This window comes from Sapajus apella, unplaced genomic scaffold (genome assembly GCF_009761245.1).
Source record: "Sapajus apella isolate SASKATOON/1434 unplaced genomic scaffold, GSC_monkey_1.0 scaffold49, whole genome shotgun sequence".
Taxonomy (NCBI): Eukaryota; Metazoa; Chordata; class Mammalia; order Primates; family Cebidae; genus Sapajus; species Sapajus apella.
This window is the reverse complement of record NW_022436989.1, coordinates 12,453,914-12,473,118: the sequence shown is the minus strand read 5'-3', so window position 1 is coordinate 12,473,118 and position 19,205 is coordinate 12,453,914. Positions and strand designations below refer to the sequence as shown.

The 19,205-nt window shown below is 42.0% G+C and overlaps 1 protein-coding gene and 1 non-coding gene across 2 annotated transcripts; both read right to left on the bottom strand.

The window, feature by feature from the left end:
- Positions 1–1,566: 1,566 nt before the first annotated feature.
- TOMM20 (translocase of outer mitochondrial membrane 20) lies at positions 1,567–16,718 on the bottom strand. Its single transcript, XM_032242310.1, has 5 exons — positions 16,319–16,718; positions 12,209–12,255; positions 10,625–10,706; positions 5,522–5,664; positions 1,567–3,884 (listed from the first exon to the last, which is right to left on the bottom strand). The coding sequence occupies exons 1-5, from the start codon at positions 16,437–16,439 to the stop codon at positions 3,840–3,842; spliced, it is 438 nt and encodes a 145-aa protein (XP_032098201.1). The 5' UTR covers positions 16,440–16,718; the 3' UTR covers positions 1,567–3,839.
- Positions 15,446–15,581, bottom strand: LOC116526213. The gene has a single exon (XR_004258029.1). It is a non-coding gene; the product is annotated as a small nucleolar RNA SNORA14 (small nucleolar RNA).
- Positions 16,719–19,205: the final 2,487 nt, after the last annotated feature.

Genomic DNA, 19,205 nt, shown 5'->3' with positions numbered 1-19,205 from the left:
CTCTAGCCCAAGCTTGTCCAACCCGCAGCCCAGGATGGCTTTGAAAGTGGCCCAACACAAATTCACAGGCTTTCTTAAAACACTTATGAGATTTTTCTGCATTTTTTTTTTTTTTAGCTCATCAGCTATTATTAGTATTAGTGATTTTATGTGTGGCCCAAGGAAGCCAAAAGATTGGATACTCCTGCTCTACCCAGTTCATTTCAGCCTTCCTGTGTCAATCTGCTCTTCAACTCAGCCTTTCCAACACACCCAGTCCTGCTTACCTGAGCAGTCTGTGGCAGGAGCTTAGACGGCTAGGGCATACCCTCTCCAAAGCATTACTTTTACTATTAATAACTTTGGAGATAGCAAAGAGAATTTTACGTTAGAGCAAAATCATAAATTCCCATAGATCTGATCTGATTTGTCTACTTCAGATCATCAGTGACGGAGAATACTAGGTATTCTCAACTATCACATTCTGCTACCAATTAACTGCTTCTTACAGTGCTAACGTACATATTCTGTAACCTTAACACAGCTAGTTTCTCTAACAAGGCTTCATGATTCGCACATCAGCAACATGACCACTGAGCTCCTCTCTCTCACGAACCTGTTTTTTTTTTTTTTTTGAGACGGAGTTTCACTCGTTACCCAGGCTGGAGTGCAATGGCGCGATCTCGGCTCACCGCAACCTCCGCCTCCTGGGTTCAGGCAATTCTCCTGCCTCAGCCTCCTGAGCAGCTGGGATTACAGGCACGCGCCACCATGCCCAACTAATTTTTTGTATTTTTAGTAGAGACGGGGTTTCACCATGTTGACCAGGATGGTCTCGATCTCTTAACCTCGTGATCCACCCGCCTCGGCCTCCCAAAGTGCTGGGATTACAGGCTTGAGCCACCGCGCCCGGCCATCACGAACCTGTTTTAACCGGCCTTCCAGGTGACTGCTATCTCCCAAAGCTGGACCACCACTCCTCAGGTACTGACACTACAGCAGAAGTTTTCTTCACATGGAATCTGAGGCAAATGTGCATTCTCCTGGCAGAGAAGCGGCTCTAGACATCATCAAAGGGACATTAACAAGAAAAACCCCACAGCTTTAAAGTCATCAAATTCAGCAGAGCTCACTTCTGCAAACATACACCAAGCCAAAGTTTTCTCCAAGCCCTTTAATATTCACTTAAACAGTTGAGGCACAAGCAATAATAAAACTGCAACTTTTAACGTTACAAAAAGATTCCATATGTTATTTGCATGATATAACAATTTTCTCAATCTCTTCTGCAGTAACATCTCATTAACACTCTGGTCCACAGGTTGATTTAATCAAGTCAGGATGGCAGGCAGAAAGATGGTCAAATAAACCAAACATTTACTGACTGCCTACTATGCACGCTCTACTAGGTTTTACACACTTCACATAAGAACCAAGTTCTAGTTATCAGTCAACAGGTCAGCATTGCCACAGCCAGTAAGTCTGTTTTAAATGTCCTTTAAGTACAAACTGTGAAACAAAACAATGTATCTTTGCCCAAAGAAGCATGTCAACTGTTGCACTAATACATTATTTTCCATTTCCAAAGTTTTCTTGTAAGTGTGCAACATTAGCACATGGAAACATTCAAGCTGTTTATTACTCCACTGAAATCTGGTTTTTTTTTTTCCCGTTCTCACCTGCTGAGAACCATTTGGCCAGCATCACGACGATGACCTGATTCTATCACTCTGTAAAACTTAAAGTGGGAACCGATAGTGTTTGACAATTACATTTCTGGGAGAAAGAAAACGCTGATTTTTTTTCCTTGACACAGCTAGCTTTAAAAAGTGGTACTTCATTTTAAAGCACCAAAGTTGTCATTTAAATAAGAAAATGTACTTGGCTTAATGAGCTACAAAATGAAGGCATCACTGCCTTTTCAAGCATTACAGCAAAGCCAGCAGGTTCAGAGCCAGGTCACACTGCACTCCAGTTCCCAAGGAAATGGTGTTTCTACCCTCCCCAAACCTAAGCTGCCCATCACTCCTCCAGCCCGCCCTCCTTTCTGAGCCCATTCTTTCCTTGCTGAGCTGTCAGCTGCTTGCTCCCTTTCCCACCCCTGTTCTCCCTAACTGCTCCTCCTATATATGTCTGGACCGGTGCCTAAGACTTCTCAGCTGCCTGGTTAATCACTGACCAATCACCACCACACTGCTTTGGATACAGGATCCCACTAGTAAAACTGACTGGCATGTTTGTACTGGCCAGTCCCCCCCCCCCCCCCCCCCCCCCCCGCCAAAAAAAAAAAACGTCCTGCGTCACCAAAAAAGCACTGTTTAAGGGTTGAGGATCACAAACCCTCAAGGTACCCAAGAAAAGTCCTTAAATGTGAGTCACCTAATCTAATAGTAGAGGTAAGTTCAGAGATGAAATGTGACTTGCTCAAGGCTGTGCGGCTAATTAAGAGGCAGAAACTAGAATTGTGTTTCTCTTTCTACTACGCCACAAAAACCCAAGATTAGGAACGATTAAGAGTTTATAAGTAAACCAAAATAAAATACCTAGTACATAGGACGTCTTTGGGATCTCTCCAGACTTTTAGACAGAATAAAGGCAATCTTTACAATGCGAAATGCTATTCAGTTCAACAGATGCCACCAAGTACCAAGGATCCTTAGTTCTGAAATGGAATCTGTGACTATGGAGAATATGTCACTATCCGAGAGTAAGAGGTCCCACCTGCTCCACCCTTTTCAAGTTTTCAGTCACAGGGTTGCAACTTACTCATTTCACAAGACAGCTTAATCAAGTTGAAGTAGGATTAAGGAGGTACATTGAAGACAAAAGCAAAAGGCCAAAAACATTTTTTACAAGCAAATCATCCCAGCTACTGTAAAAGTTTCAGATTAATTTACAGAGTAGTGACAGAATCATGTAATTTCAGTGAAAATCAACAATAGATAGTTACATCATTAAAAAAAAAGATCAATTTGGAAATACTAAGTCAGGCAAGCATGCAAAATTCAGAATATAAAAAAACCCAAGGCCTGGTTGCCCACATACATTCCTCAGGTTAAGGTGGATTTATGCTCAACAGAGCCCAATGAACCAGAAGCTGAAAGGGACACTTCAGTGGTCAGCAGTCGCATTCTCTCATGTAACAAAGGAAAGTGAGCACACATGAACTGGCGAAGCTCACGAGGCGAGATTAGGGGTGTACATAGATCTAATTCTCGGTGCTATCTGCAACTACGTATATTTAAAATACAAGGAGATAAATACCCAGAACACATTAAGCCCACTGATTTAAACAAAACTTTGAGACTGATACACAGAAAGGGAATGGAATTAACACAGCGCAGCAGCACGCCGACATATTTACGTCTCAGAGATTAAATGGAAAGAAATGATCACTCAAAAACTTTAATGCTCAGTTTTCACAAACACAATCAAGTCTATCAAATTTCCAGATTTACAGCAAAATGTATGAGCTAAAATTTAAAAAGTGTACATTCTTCATTCTTCAGTTTCTCCTATACTTTTTTTTTTTTGCCTATCCTTCAAAACTGAGCACTGGGTATTTTTAACATAAGCCATGTCATATTTACAGTTTATGCTTCAGGAATAAACAAAATCCATGATATTTCAGTAACTCATAGCGTATTTATAAAATGAAAGGCTCTCTATCAAAATACACTTTTCACTGGGAAAAATAAATAAAATAGACAAACGGATCTACACAAAGTAAACATTAACTTTGGTAGATTTCAGTGTAGTTCATAACAAGCATATTTGCCCTTATTCCCCCAAAGCTGCTCAACTACCAAGAATTTTAAAAATACTTTTAACTAAGATTTTATTAGGTTGACATTTGTTTCTCATTCCACGTCATCTTCAGCCAAGCTCTGAGCACTTACAATTCTCTGAAAGAGAAAAAATATTTTTAAGTGTCATAAGCATTGAATCTGGATTCTAAGTTCAACATAAAATGCTCTTTGCACTCAAAGAATCCCATCTTGGTAAAGTTCACCCACTCTGCATTTAATTCAAAATGTAACACTTTACACACTGTCAGCATCCAAGAAAACAATAATCATACTACTGTCAGTCCCATTTCAAATGTCAAGTTAACAAAGGAGACAAAGCATTACATTATATGTATTTTTAATTCAGATGGGGTCTGTCACCCAGGCCGGAGTGCAGTAGCACGATCTCAGCTCACTGCATGCAACCTCTGCCTCCTGGGTTCAAGCGATTCTTCCCACCACAGCCTCCTGAGTAGCTGGGACCACAGGCCAGTGCCACCGTGGCCAGCCATCATACATAACATTAGCCAATTATGTAACTAAAACCAAAAACAATTTAAGATCTCTTTTCATTCCCTGGCAAACTTGGAACACTAATTAGTGTTTTACAGATCATTTTGTGCTCCAAGCATTTCCCCTTTTTAGCACAGAAATGCTCATAGGCTAATGAAGAAGGAATAGAGTACTCTCAAATTAGCATTCTGAAAATATTTCCAGATAACTGAGTAAAGAAGGCAGGCCATTTTTATAGAAAGGAATTAGGCTTCATAATGAATTCACAAATGTTGCAAAAGATACTGCCCTCAGGCCAATTTTCCAAAAGCACTATGCTATGCTGCCTTTCAAATAACATATGATATTAAACTGACAATGCCGGTATGAATCCTCTAGAACCCTAACCCCATTAGTCTAAATAAAAACAATTTAGACCACGTCTTTGGTTTTTCAACTCGTTCCCTCAAATCATTAGGACCTTTACTTTCTTTCCAGTCCTTCTCCAATTCAACTGAGTAAAAATCAGAAAAATTAACCAGTTACTAATGATAAAGTTCTGTAAATACTTCCTACCACCACTCACTGTTTTTATTCACACCAACTTGGGAAATCAACACATGTAATAGACACATTATTCCAAAAAGCAGAATCATTTGGGTGCCTTGAAAAGAACTCAAAATGAACAGAATTTTTAATTAACTCCTAATTTACACATAAATTAATCTTTTACAGTATATTAATGGTATTTTGCACTTTTGGGTAGGGATTTGGGGACGTCGTCGAATAGCTTCAATCTCAAAGCACACCTCAGCAGAAGCAGAGGCACTGAGCCTTCACACAAGTGAGGTCAGAGGGAATCCATGGTCTCGCGTACCCTCATGTCTAGGATACAGCTATAGGGTCATTTGTCAGATCACCTGACTGAACGCATGGTCTCCTGGAAGAGTACACAGAAAGCCAGTTGTACAAAGTAGCCAAGAGTGACCTGAATTGGGACATCTGAATATGAAGACCTGAGACTTATCACTAAGACACACACTTCCTGATCCACCTCCAGGGCACAATCGCTAAATCTGATGCCCAGTCATCTGGATGTTTGCCATTAGGGAAGAAAACGTCAAGCACTGACATCTCCCATATTGTTTTCATTATACAGATGAGTTTAATTCATCATGTTCACCGGGCTCGTTTTAAAATGTCCCTAATTATTCGATTCAAAATCCTACTCACTTTTATGTCATAACATTTCAATTCCTTACCTGACTAATTGTTGGGAGCTTAGTCAGAAGCATCTGGAACACTGGTGGTGGAAGAGTTTGCTGTAAGACCTGCAGTAACTGCTGTGGCTGTCCACACACAGCAATTGCATTCGTTAGATGGTCTACTCCCTTCTCATATTCACCTGTAAGATTGACATAAAACTAAATGTAACTTGAAAAGCCTTGGCCTTTGCCAAAAATTAACTTGACAAACTATCTTCCAAATGATGCCGACCAAAAACACTAGGCAGGTAAAATACTTGAAATAACCTACAGTGCCTTCATATCAATAAACATTATGAAACCACTAACAAGAATGAGTCAGACTACACATACTGATATGGAAGTGTTTCAAACATACATACAGAAGGGGAAATCAAGGCATAAAAAATGTCAATGCATATTACTATTTATATGCTTGGAATATTTCTGAAAGACTACATAAGACAATTGCTAACAATCGAATGGTACTTTTCTATAACAGGCAACTAGAAGACTGGAGCCTAAGGTAGAAAGAAGACCCAATTTTATATTAAGCCAACCCTCTGTACTATTTGAATGGTATCACATGGGAGGAAAACAAAATTTTAAGTGATAGTAGTAGGAAAAATGGTCATACTAATGAAGTATGACTGGACAAATAAAGTCAGATTAACACTGAGTGGGAGGGATTATTTTTTTCTCATTTATTTATGAATTTCCTTTGACACATTACTTTTGAAAGAAAAAAATACTTAGGCTTACAGCTTTTCAAAGTTAACTTAATCCAACAAATATTAAGTATCTGCTATGTGCTCCTTTTAAGACAGGCTCTCCCTCTGTCACGCAGACTGGAGTACAATGGTACAATCTTGGCTCATTGCAGCCTCAACTTCCTGGCCTCAAGTAACCCTCCCACCTCAGCCTTCCAAGTAGCTAGGACAACAGGCGTGTGCCACCACACCGGGCTAATTTTGCTTATTTATTTATTTATTTTTTTTTGTAGACATGGGGGTCTCACTATGTTGCCCAGACTGGTCTCAAACTCCTGGACTCAAGTAATCCTCCTGCCTCAGCCTCCCAATGTGCTGAAATTATAGGCATGAGCCACCACACTCAGCCCTAATTCCACTTTAAATAAAACTCCAAAAAACTGTCCCAAATTATTTGAGCAAAACTACGCTGTTAAATATTTTTCATTAAGCAGTCTTCTATATAGGAGGTTCCATGAAAGAAAATATCTTAATGTGCATTCCATAAAAATAACTTCATTACATGTATTTTTAAAAAATAGCAATATAAGCAAAGGGACAATTCTCCGCAATTCTCTCACATTTCTGCACTTCCGAGCAGAAACATTCACTGCCTTTGCTCCAAATTATCTTCTCAAGGATGTTTATACAGTGAACAACCTCAGAAAATATAATGCCTCCCTCTGGAGCAAAGGCAGGTTTGCAACATTACCTATGTGTAGGGAAAGGGGCATATGTTTACTGTTCATCATAAAAATTTAGTTTTCTTAACTTCAGGGCTCCTCTCCTATATGCAACCCACTAACATGTGCAGTGTCACCTGACCTTCTGCATTGCCTATAGGAACTGCGGCCTGGGGAAATGTCAATACCCTTGTTACTGTTATTGCAGTGACTAACAAGCTATCCTTTGTCTCTAGCCCAGTGGTCTCACGTCTTCTGCCAGCATCCACGAAACTGGGGCAGACTATACTTGTTAGCATGCAAGTAAGGTAAATCTCAGACCTGGCCAGGCACGGTGGCTCATCTGAGGTCAGGAGTTCAAGATCAGCATGGCCAACATGGTGAAATACTGCCTCTACTAAAAATACAAAAATTAGCTGGGCATAGTGGTACACACCTGTAATTAGCTACTTGGGAGGCTGAGGAATGAGAGTCGCTTGAACCTGGGAGGTGAAAGTTGCAGTGAGCCAAGATCAAGCCACTGCACTCCTGCCTGGTTGACAGAGTGAGACTCCATCTCAAATAAATAAAAAATAAAAATAAATAGTGAGACTCCGTCTCAAATAAGTAAATAAATAGCTCAGACCTTTTGCAACTCTTAATACCATTAAGATCATTTTTTACTAAGTTATTTTTATTTACCAAACAATTTTCCACGATATAAATTCACATAAGATCAGTTAACTGATCTTAAAGAATAAGAATGGGCTCACGCCTATAATCCCAGTACTTGGGAAGGCCAAGGCAGGCGGATCACTTGAGTTCAGGCACTCGAGACCAGCCTGACCAACATGGTCAAACCCCATCTCTGCCAAAAACATTAAAAAAATTAGCCAGACGTTGTGGCACATGCCTGTAGTCCCAGCTACTCAGGAGGCTGAGACAGTAGAATCACTTGAACCCGGGAGGCGGAGGCTGCAGTGAGCTGAGGTCTCACCACTGCACTCCATGTACTTCAGGTGACAGAGGAAACTCCATTTCAAAAAATAAAATAAAATAAAATAGAGAGAAAACAATTTCAAGTCAACCTTACTAATTTTTCCCCAGCAAGCTGAGGATATTAAGTATGTCTTAGGGAATATCTCTACCACCATACCCAATGCACTTGACCCTGTCAGCTGATGGCAAGCCTGGGTATCAGGACAGTCGCTCTGGTGTTCTTTCCAGGCTCTTAAATTTGGTATATGACGGTATATGTTTTTTGTTCTACCAAATGGCTGCTGTGAAAAGACTGAGAAACATTTTGGGTAAAATTCTGAGTACTGCGGGGGGTAAGTGATGGCACCTGAGTATAACTAAAGGTTCCCAAGAGCTTTCTTAACTCTTGACCGTCATCAGAAACAGGTCAATCTCCACTGCCAGTGTGAGGACTATGACTGTCCCATCTACGTATGTTTCGGGATACTCCAATTGTGTGTCATTGCAGGCACCATCTTGCTTGATGGTGGCCAATTCCTTTCCCAGGTATTGAAATGATGTAGTGATACCCATTACAAGAGATCCACCCGAGGGTTGCAGTGCTCCACTGACCGTCAGTTTAGAACTGTAGCAATCAAAAGATTGGTTAAGTCAGTTTCTGCTTGTGAATACACACCATAATTAAGTCTCTTCTAAACTTGCACTGTTAATTACCTCATCTGCAGATTTAGCAACAATGCTGAAGAGGACACACTGACACAAACTCAATTGCAGTGATCCTGTCATCTAGAGCTCTCCCTTCCTGGGCAAAGCAAATGTTGCTATAACTTTCGCTGACTGGATAGCCAGATCATAAGTGGTATATTTTGTTAATACAACAGCACCAAGATCATAAAATCCATCTATCACACAGCACAGGAAGATCAAACCCAGTGTTATATGATGCAAGGAACAGTGCAACTCAATATGAAGCACTGTTTAAGCACTGAGAGGGAATGCCCTCCCTTTCCACGATGCCTGCGTCCTCTCTCTAGGATTGCTGGAGAAACTGAGGTGTGATGCCTGTAGGACACCTGGAAATGTTTCCTGATTGGCATCTATCTTGTACTCCTCTGCAGTTACAGATTTTATGTATACAGTTTTTAAGAGATAGCATCTCACTCTGTTGCCTAGGCTGGAACACAATGGCACTATCATGGCTCAATGGAGCCTCAAACTCCCAGGTTCAAGGGATCCTACTTCAGTCTCTGAATAGCTGGGACTACAGGTGCATACTACTGCACCTGGCTTATTTTCTCATTCACTGTAGGGATGAGGGTCTCACTTCGATGCGGTCTTGAACTCCTGGCCTCCAGCAATCCTCCTGCCTCAGCTTTCCAAAGTGCTGGGGTTTACTGGCATGAGTCACTGTGCCTGTCCCTACTCACTGATTTTTAATCTTTCTGAGTCTGTCAGCAATTCGAGCACTGTGACTCCTTCGGTCAACTTAATTGAGCAATTCTATTTATATCCAAAAAGTACTTCTTGGCAAAGTGTGGACATGATAAAATGTTAGTTGCCACCATTTTAAATAAATTAAATTCTTCCCATAAAAGAAACAAAAAAAAAACAAAAAACCCATTCACACACAAGTACCCCACATCATGTAGTTCAATTCTATATAAATCTATTGATACAGCAAACAGATTTAAAAATTAATACTTAATAGCAGTTTTATTAATGATAGCAACTACTTCAAATCTACTATTGAGATTAAATTACTGAGCAAATTATGGTTCTCATGTGAGTCAATCTGATAGTTTAAATTTTATAGTTGGAACTTTAAAGATTGACAGAATAGGCTGGGCGCGGTGGCTCACGCCTATAATCCCAGCACTTTAGGAGGCCGAGGTGGGTGGATCACAAGGTCGAGAGATCGAGACCATCCTGGTCAACATGGTGAAACCCCATCTCTACTAAAAATACAAAAAAATTAGCTTGGCATGGTGGCGCGTGCCTGTAATCCCAGCTACTCAGGAGGCTGAGGCAGGAGAACTGCCTGAACCCAGGAGGCGGAGGTTGTGGTGAGCCGAGATCGCACCATTGCACTCCAGCCTGGGTAACAAGAGCGAAACTGTCTTTTTAAAAAAAAAAAAAGATTGACAGAATAATTTTTAGAAACTTCTTAACACTGTTGATGAAATAAATGAAGTACAATGTAATGAAAAGGCTAAATTCTGAATCAGATAACAAGTTGGTTCTGAAATAAGGGGTCATGAACTCACCGTGTGACCTTGATTAGGTAAATTAACCTTCTCTGGGACCTTATATTAGCCATTCCTTCCTATAAATACTGGAAAAGACCTGAAGATTAGATGAAGGAGTTGAGGAGTATATTCCCTCAGTTACTATTTATATATTGCACTATGGCTATACATTAGAAACTACTTCAGAGTAAGAGAACCAAACCTCATTTGTAAAAACTTACTGTATCTTCTGTATCATGTAATAAGAAAACCTAAAACTCCCTTAAAATATATTATGGACAACAATATCCCACAAGGAATATTTCTTTCTAGAGCCAGCCTTACACAAAATAATCTTCCAATTATTAAGTGCCTAAAAACTTGTCTTGAGATATTTGGAGTACCTTTTCAAATATCCAAATTATAAAAATAAAGCCCCTTATCATCATAAATTTACATTAGTGTGAGAAATTCTACCTAGTTCCTTAGCTTTTCAGTGACTATTACCTTGAGCTAGTAATTCTTCACCAAGTTGTATTTCTTCAAGGAAGAATTTCTGAACAGCTTCAGCATCTTTAAGGTCAGGTAACTGGAAATAAAAAATTTAATAATCGACACCACAATTATGCCAGGGGGTATAACCAGGTATCAATAAAACAACAAAAAACCAAGTCACTCATTCTAAAAAAGGATAGAAGAAATTTACTCCTGAACAACACTTGTAGAAATTAAGAGTTTATCTGCACTCAAGTGAATAAAATGAAAAAACTCGGGCTGGGTGTGGTGGCTCACGCCTGTAATCCCAACACTTTCGGAGGCTGAGGCGGGTGGATTGAGACCATCCTGGTCAATATGGTGAAACCCTGTCTCTACTAAAAATACAAAAAATTAGCTGGGCATGGTGGCGCATGCCTGTAATCCCAGCTACTCAGGAGGCTGAGGTTGCAGTGAGCCAAGATTACGCCATTGCACTCCAGCCGGGGTAACGAGAGCAAAACTCCGTCTAAAAAAAAAAAAAAGAAAAAGAAAAAGAAAGAAAGAAAAAACTCATTAAACTTGTATTTGGGTAATTCTTGGAAAGCTCTACCTCGGATGTAAAGAGAAAAGAGTGCAAAATCTATCTATACCATCTGTACACTTTAATATTTACAGTATGTTTTGACTGTCATTATTGTAGATTTTTATATAACTGTAATTAATTTGTCCTTCTAATTCAACATTATTTTATATAGGCATGCATCACCATGCCCAGCTAATTTTTAATCTTTTTGTAGAGAGAGGCTGAGGTAGTAGGATCACTTGAGCCTGAGAGGTGAAGGCACGGAGCTGTGATCACACCACTGCATGGCAGCCTGGGTGACGGAGTGAAACCCTGTCTCAAAAAACAGTCTTTTAGATGCATGTAAAATCTAGGCCGAGCGGTGGCTCATACCTGTAATCCTAGCACTTTGGAAGGCCAAGACGGGTGGATCATCTGAGGTCAGGAGTTCAAGACCGGCCTGGCCAACATTGCAAAACCCCATCTCTAGTAAAAATACAATCATTAGCCAATAAAATTACAAGTTTTATATCCGAAGTGTGTACTCCAACAAGGCAAAAATCTGTCAGGGCACTGGGATTCTGGATCAGTGGGCCTGAATAATCTCGAATAACTTTTGAAATAGTAACCCATGGTTCTTTTAAAGGAAGCTGGAGCAAGAAAAATTAAATCTTAAGTTTTTTTACTGTATCACTTTGAAGCAGCTGATTAGGAACCTTTCATCTTTTGGTGCAAATGTCTTGAAACTATTATCTTGCCCCTTAATTAACAGGAGTTCAACATCATACAATTAGCTGTTATTATGGCCAACAAAAGAAATAATGAAAGGACTGGATAATCTGCAGTGGAACTGTATTATTCACCTACTCCTAAAAATAAGCTGTATTTTATCCCACTTCTCCTCCACCCCAAATAAGCTGTATTTTAAAATAAAAAAGCAATGTCCAGTATCAACTAGCTTTTTCCAATTACATTTAATTACATTTCCAGTTACAGATTTTAAAATAATATTTCTAGAAAATATATAATTTAAACAGAAACCAGACCATTACCTTGGAAAGCCCAGCTCTCTCCTTGGCAAGCTTCTGTTTCTTTCTTCCTGTAAGATATGTAATGTTATATTTTCATTTTGTCATTATAAAAATGGAAATCAAAAGAATTCTAATTGTTGTGGCAGTCATTAATTCCACTTGCAAAACATTTCTAACTCTAGAATCTATCCCACCCTGGCCTTGTGATCTATCAAAGCCATGTGAATAGTTCCGGTCAATGAGCTGTAGGCAATGTGACACTGGACAGGGGCATTCTCCTGCCCTTTGGGGCAGAAGATCTAGCAATTCACAAGATGGAGATCACTCCAACAGCTGGACTTCTAAAGTAATTACAATAAGCAGATCAAGTCCCCTCTCCAACCAGAGGACATGTAACAGGGGCAAGAATTAGGGGACTAATATTAGGAAGTTTTATTTCTGAAATATGCCAGATTATATCTTTAGTAACTGGCATTCTTAAAAAAAAAAAAAAAATTTTGAGGGTTAAAAAAAAAAATTGTTAAACTATTTACATAGCATGTACATCATATTAGGTATTATAAGTAATCCAGAGATAATCCAAAGTGTACAGGAGGCATACGGTGGCTATATGAAAATACTACATGAGCATAGCATTAAATATGGTACCTGAGCATATCATTAAATAAAAGGTACCTGAGCACCCTCAGATTTTGGTACCCAGGAAAGTCCTGGAACTAATAATTCAAGGGAGGACTACACCTTAAGTGATAATCACTAAAACCTACCAGTGACATAGAGAGTCTTAACTACTTAGACACTAGGTTTTTGTGTGGTAAAAAAAAAAAAGAAAAAAAAAAAAAAAAAAAAGATGAGAGTCTTTACTGACATAGTTAAGAAAATGTAAGGCTCCAATACTTATTAGCTGGGCGATCTTGGGCAAATCTCTCACTCTCCCAGGATAAGGTCTGCCTCACGGTACAATGAGGAAAAGGCTACAATGAGGAAAGCCACGAAACAAGCAAATGTCCTCTGAAAACCCTAAAGCACTCTATAAATCTAAGTCTCAATGCATGAGTAAAGAGGTCTGCCCACCTGCAGACAGATGGTTAATTTACTATGGTCAAGGTACCTTTTCTTAGTCAACCCTTACACACTGGATTTAATCACACCAGCATCAGATGCCAAGTCATCTCCCATAATAGAGTGCTACCGCTGTAAGGCTTAAATACAATTCTAGACGTTTCAACAGAAAATATGCATTAAAGTTGATCTTATGTATTAATTTGAAGACTTCCAATTTTTCTAACTACCTTGCCTAAGTGTTCATCATGGCACAATTAACTGTGGGGAAAAAGAACAAAGAACATAATTCGACCCTCCATTTGCTTATGGGTTTTTGTTCTCTTAAGGCAGAAAATAATGTGTTACCAGCCAGGCGCAGTGGCTCACACCTGTAATCCCAGCACTTTGGGAGGCTGAGGTGGGCAGATCACCTGAGGTCAGGAGTTCAAGACCAGCTTGGTCAACATGGTGAAATCCTGCCTCTATTAAAATTACAAAAATTAGCCAGGCATGGTGACTCACACTTGTAGTCCCAGCTACTCGGGAGGCTGAGGCAGGAGAATCGCTTGAACCTGGGAGGCGGAGGTTGCAGTGAGTTGAGACCAATATGGAGAAACCCTGTCTCTACTAATACTAATGTTACTTAATCCTCACAATAACACTAAAGGAGGTTACTGGGCACAGTGGCTCATGCCTGTAATCCTAGCACTCTGGAAGTCCACGTCTGGTGGATAACAAGGTCAGGAGTTCGAGGCCAGCCTGGCCAACATAGCAAAACTCTGCCTCTACTAAAAGTACAAAAATTAGCTGGGCATGGTGGCATGCACCTGTAGTCTCAGCTACTTGGGAGGCTGAGGCAGGAGAATAGCTTGAACCCGGGAGGTGGAGGTTGCAGGGAGTCAAGATCGCATCACTGCACTCCAGCTTGGGTGACAGAGTGAGACTTCATCCCAAAAAAAAAGAAAAAAAAAAGAGAGACCAGCCTGGTCACCATGGTGAAACCCTATCTCTACTAAAAATACAAAAAATTAGCCGGGTGTGGTGACATGTACCTATAGTCCCAGCTACTCAGGAGGCTGAGGCAGGTGAATAGTTTGAACCTGGAAGACAGAGGTTGCAGTGAGCTGAGATCACACCACTGCACTCCAGCCTGGGCGACAGAGCGAGACTCTGTCTCAAAAAAACAAACAAAAAAACCCCCAGCACTTCAGAAATGAACATGCCAAGTTTGTAGGATCAACACTGAGAAACACAATTTACTAAACCAGAATTAAGGGAAAATGACAAAACTGATCATGATGAAACAAATTCCTTCTCAGAGGAAATTTAAAAAAGAAAACACAAAAAAAACTGATCATGAAACCCAGGAAAGTGAAATTTAGTCATAAGTTGTGTGTGTGTGTGTGTGTGTGTGTATAAAATTGCATGACTGGCTGATTATACATATATTCATATTCTGGAGACAGAATCTTGCTCTGTCCCCACTGGGAGGTGGAGTGGTGCAATCTCTGCTCACTGCAGCCTATGCCTTTCTCGTTCCAACAATTCTGCCTCAGCCTCCCAAGCAGCTGGGACTACAGGCACATACCACCACGCCCAGCTAATTTTTGTATTTTTAGCGGAGATGGGATTTTGCCTCGCTGGCCTCCAACTCCTGACACCTCAGGTGATCCGCCTGCCTCGGCCTCCCAAAGTGTTGAGATTACAGGCGTGAGCCACCATGCAGAGCCGCAATTACCATTAAACAGGCTGCGAAATTAAATAAATTTTACTTCATAACAAAAACATCAAACAGCAAAATTATTCTACTCATAAAAAAATCTCTAGCATTCATCAATTACCATGTGTAAGGAACAGTACTAAAACTATGCAACAACAGAATCAGATGTTTCATTCTGAGTACTAGTAAGATCACCGCTGGAGTAACTGCCCACACATGGCTACTGAACACTTGAAATGACTTGGTATAGCTGAATTAAATAACCACAGTTACTTAAGTAAACAACAATCCCTTCTTTGTACTTTCTGGGCTTTAGTAACTTACGTAACAATTTTAATTTCAAAAACTGCTTTGGCTGAACAATCAAGCTATAAAAATATTTCTCATTGCAATAAATTTGCTCTTCAGTGATGCGAATGAAGATTCTCCCCAAATTCAAGGTGGATCACAGCGGTTTTCATGACACGATTCCCCTCTGGTAGACCTCTCTTCAAAGATGTCGCAGGTATGAAATAAGACTGAGCCACGGGAGAAGCGCAGCCCTTTGGACTCCCCTGCAATTTCTGTAGCATTCACTCATAACTTGGAAGCACCCTAGAGCGAAGCTACCAAGAGGGTTTAAGAATGCAACAATGGGCGGGGTGCGGTGGCACACGCCTGTAATCCCACCACTTTGGAGGCCGAGGCGAGCGGATCATCTGAAGTCAGGACTTCCAGACCAGCCTCACGACTCCGTCTCTACTAAATACAAAAAAATTAGCCGGGCGTGGTGGCGGCCGCCTGTAATCCCAGCTACTTGGGAGGCTGAGGCATGAAAATCGCTTGAACCCGGGAGGCGGAGGTGGCAGTGAGCCGAGATCGCGCCACTGCACTCCAGCCTGAGCGACAGAGCAAGACTACGGTTTTTTTGTTTGTTTGTTTTTTAAAAAAAAAAAGGTGCAACAATGATACCGCACTGAGCATGCGGATTTAGCCTCAGGCTAAAATCCGCAACAAAATGCACTTTTGAGTTAGGAGTAGAGGCTTAAAAAGATGAACGACAAAGAGAGACAACCTCCTCCCCACGCTACACACACCGAAACTGTAACACAAACTAGAGTGCATATGCACGCCTCAAGTGTTTGGGGAAAACAAAATGGGAAAAATCCTTCCTCCAAAATGGAGGGAATTCCTGCGGGGCCCTGGAGCCCAGGGAGCGGCGCAGCCAGCGCCATCTCCTCTTCCCAGCCGCACCATGCGGTCACCCTGCGTGACCCACAGGCAGGTGGGCGGTAAGAACCCCTTGTTTTTCAAGTTGGCACAACCCTCCTATGGAGGGCCGCGGCCGGAGGCAGAGGGCCCGGCCAGGGGAGAGGGGACCCACTCACGTTCTCGAAGCCTGTTCTTAAAGTTGGGGTCACTTCGTCTTTTGCGGTCGAAGTAGATGCAGTACCCGATAAAAAGGGCCCCACATACACCGGCGGCGATGGCACTGTTCCGACCCACCATCTTCTCTACAACGCGGAGCGTGTGCGATGGCGGCAGGGACCGCGAAGGAGCCGTGGGCCACAAACCCTCAGAACGGAGGGCGCAGCTCACACCCGACGCCCGCGGGCCAGGGACTCCGAAAGGCCCAGCACACGCCACTTCCGGTCCCAATCAAGTAAGGACCCCGAGGTCGTCCGCGGCAGTGCCTGAGCAGAGGCCCCAAGCGCGGCTCCTGCGCCTGCGCAATGGGCCACGCCAGCGTCTCCCCGGCGCCGCTGGGTATGCGCTTTGGAATCGGGAATATTTGCACGTGACCGCGCACTTGTCTTCAGACGCGCTAACCGTGCTGTAAGGAGACGGGCGCGTCGCTGGCGTGCACGTACTCACAAGACTAGCTGACAGAATTGTTTCTGACAAAGATCCAGCGTCCCAGACTGCGAATGCTTCATCTTGTATAACACAGTCAGGCTGTCACTTGTTTAAACTGTACTTGCTTTTCAAGGCGCCACAAGCCATTGTACGTAGTGGTTCCATTTCAAAAGAAAGTTACAGAATAGCCTCATTTTATGATGACCGGAATAAAATTAAACGGAATAATTTTTTGAAAAATATACAGAAGAAATTGAAGGAAAAAATAGAAAACATGAATTGTGTTACAGCCACATGAAAACATATACGTGATCAGGCCAGGCACAGTGGTTCACATCTGTAATCTCAGCACTTTGGGAGACTGAGGCGGGCAGATCACTCAAGGCCAGGAGTTCGAGATCAGCCTGGGCAACATGGTGAAACCCGTCTTTACTAAAAATACAAAAATTAGCTGGCCATGGTGGCGGGCGCCTGTAATCTCAGGTACTCTGGAGGCTGAGGCCGGAGAATCGCTTGAACCAGGGGGTGGAGTTTGCAGTGAGCCAAGATCGCACCACTGCACTTCAGCCTTGGTAACAGACCGAGACTGTTTGAAATATATATGTACATATATATAATATTATATATATGTACATATATGTATATAGAGGATACATATATATGTACATGTATATATATGTATAGATCAAAGTTAAGACAGTCTGACAAAACCGTGTATATATTATATATACATATACATATATGTGTGACATGGTAAAAAGCCCCATAAAACTGCATACCTCAACCATACCTCAGCTTTCTGTTGAAACTGCTCTCTATAACCCAAATGTGAATAAGTAATTAAGGACTATAATCGCCACCTTACCCAGACAATGTGTAAACAAATGCTAATCTTGACTTTTGTGAATCACTTAAGAAATAACCAGAATAGGCCGGGCGCGGTGGCTCACACCTATAATCTCAGCACTTTGGGAGCCCGAGGCAGGTGGATCACGAGGTCAAGAGATCGAGACCATCCTGGTCAACATGGTGAAGCCCCGTCTCTACTAAAAATACAAAAAAAAAATTAGCTGGGCATGGTGGCGCTTGCCTGTAATCCCAGCTACTCAGGAGGCTGAGGCAGGAGAATTGCCTGAACCCAGGAGGCGGAGGTTGCGGTGAGCCGAGATGATTGCACCATTGCACTCCAGCCTGGGTAACAAGAGCGAAACTCCGTCTCAAAAAAAAAAAAAAAAAGAAAAAGAAATAACCAGAATATCAAAAAGGCCTCTGGCCCTCGGAATGTCCGGAGGCCCTCACCCCATCTTCTCCCAGGAATCCACTGGAATGTCCGGAACCCCCATCACCACCAGCCCCCGCCCCACACCCTCACTCCCAAGGTGATTTTTACGGGTATAAAGGGTCTTCACACGCTCCTTTCATGGCCACGGGCTGGAGAGACTCGAGTCCTCCGTGGCCGCCAGCAATAAAGACCCTGCAATTTGGCATACTTTTGTCTTGGTGTTGACTTTCTATGCTCGGGCAAATACAACATATGTATATATGTGATATATATATCAAAGTTAAGATATTCTGACAAGGAAAACCGTGGGCAGAAAACAGGCATTAAACAGACACTAAGTTGAGGGGTAAAGAAGTCAAGCACCGGCCGCGCGCGGTGGCTCAAGCCTGTAATCCCAGCACTTTGGGAGGCTGAGACGGGTGGATCACGAGGTCAAGAGATCGAGACCACCCTGGTCAACATGGTGAAACCCCCGTCTCTACTAAAAATACAAAAAATTAGCTGGGCATGGTGGTGCATGCCTGTAATCCCGGCTACTCAGGAGGCTGAGGCAGGAGAATTGCCTGAACCCAGGAGGCGGAGGTTGCGGTGAGCCGAGATCGCGCCATTGCACTCCAGCCTGGGTAACATGAGTGAAACTCCGTCTCAAAAAAAAATAAAAAAGAGAAGTCAAGCACCAGTGTCAAAGGCATTGGAACCAGTTACTTTACCTTGAATAGGGACTGAGTAAAATGAGCTGAGACCCACTGGGGCACATTCGCAGGAAGTTTGGCATTCTTGATCACAGGATATTTACAGGGAAGGGAACAAGTTAATAATGTTTACCTAGCAGACCCAGGAAACGTCCTGATGTCCCGTTATCTTAACAAAAGAATTCTTAATTTTCGCTTTAAGGATAGTATCGATTCTTGCAGTAGACAGTAGTTACACAGAATTAACAGTCCTTTGACAAAGACGGGATGCAGTGTCTCACACCTGTAATCCCAGCAATTTGGGAGGCCCAGATGGGCGGAGAGCTTGAGCCCAAGAGTTCAACACCAGCCTGGGCAACATGGAGAGACCCTTTCTCTACAAAATTAGCCAGGTGTGGTGGCATGCTCCTGTGGTCCCAACTACACAGGGGATGAGGGGGGCGA

Coding starts and splice junctions, on each gene's coding strand:
- TOMM20 (XM_032242310.1), bottom strand. CDS start 16,439: ATGGTGGGTCGGAACAGTGCCATCGCCGCCGGTGTATGTGGGGCCCTT. Junction 12,256..16,318: donor TAAGAACAGGCTTCGAGAAC/GTGAGTGGGTCC, acceptor CATATCTTACAG/GAAGAAAGAAACAGAAGCTT. Junction 3,885..5,521: donor AGCTCCCAACAATTAGTCAG/GTAAGGAATTGA, acceptor TTTCTCTTTCAG/AGAATTGTAAGTGCTCAGAG.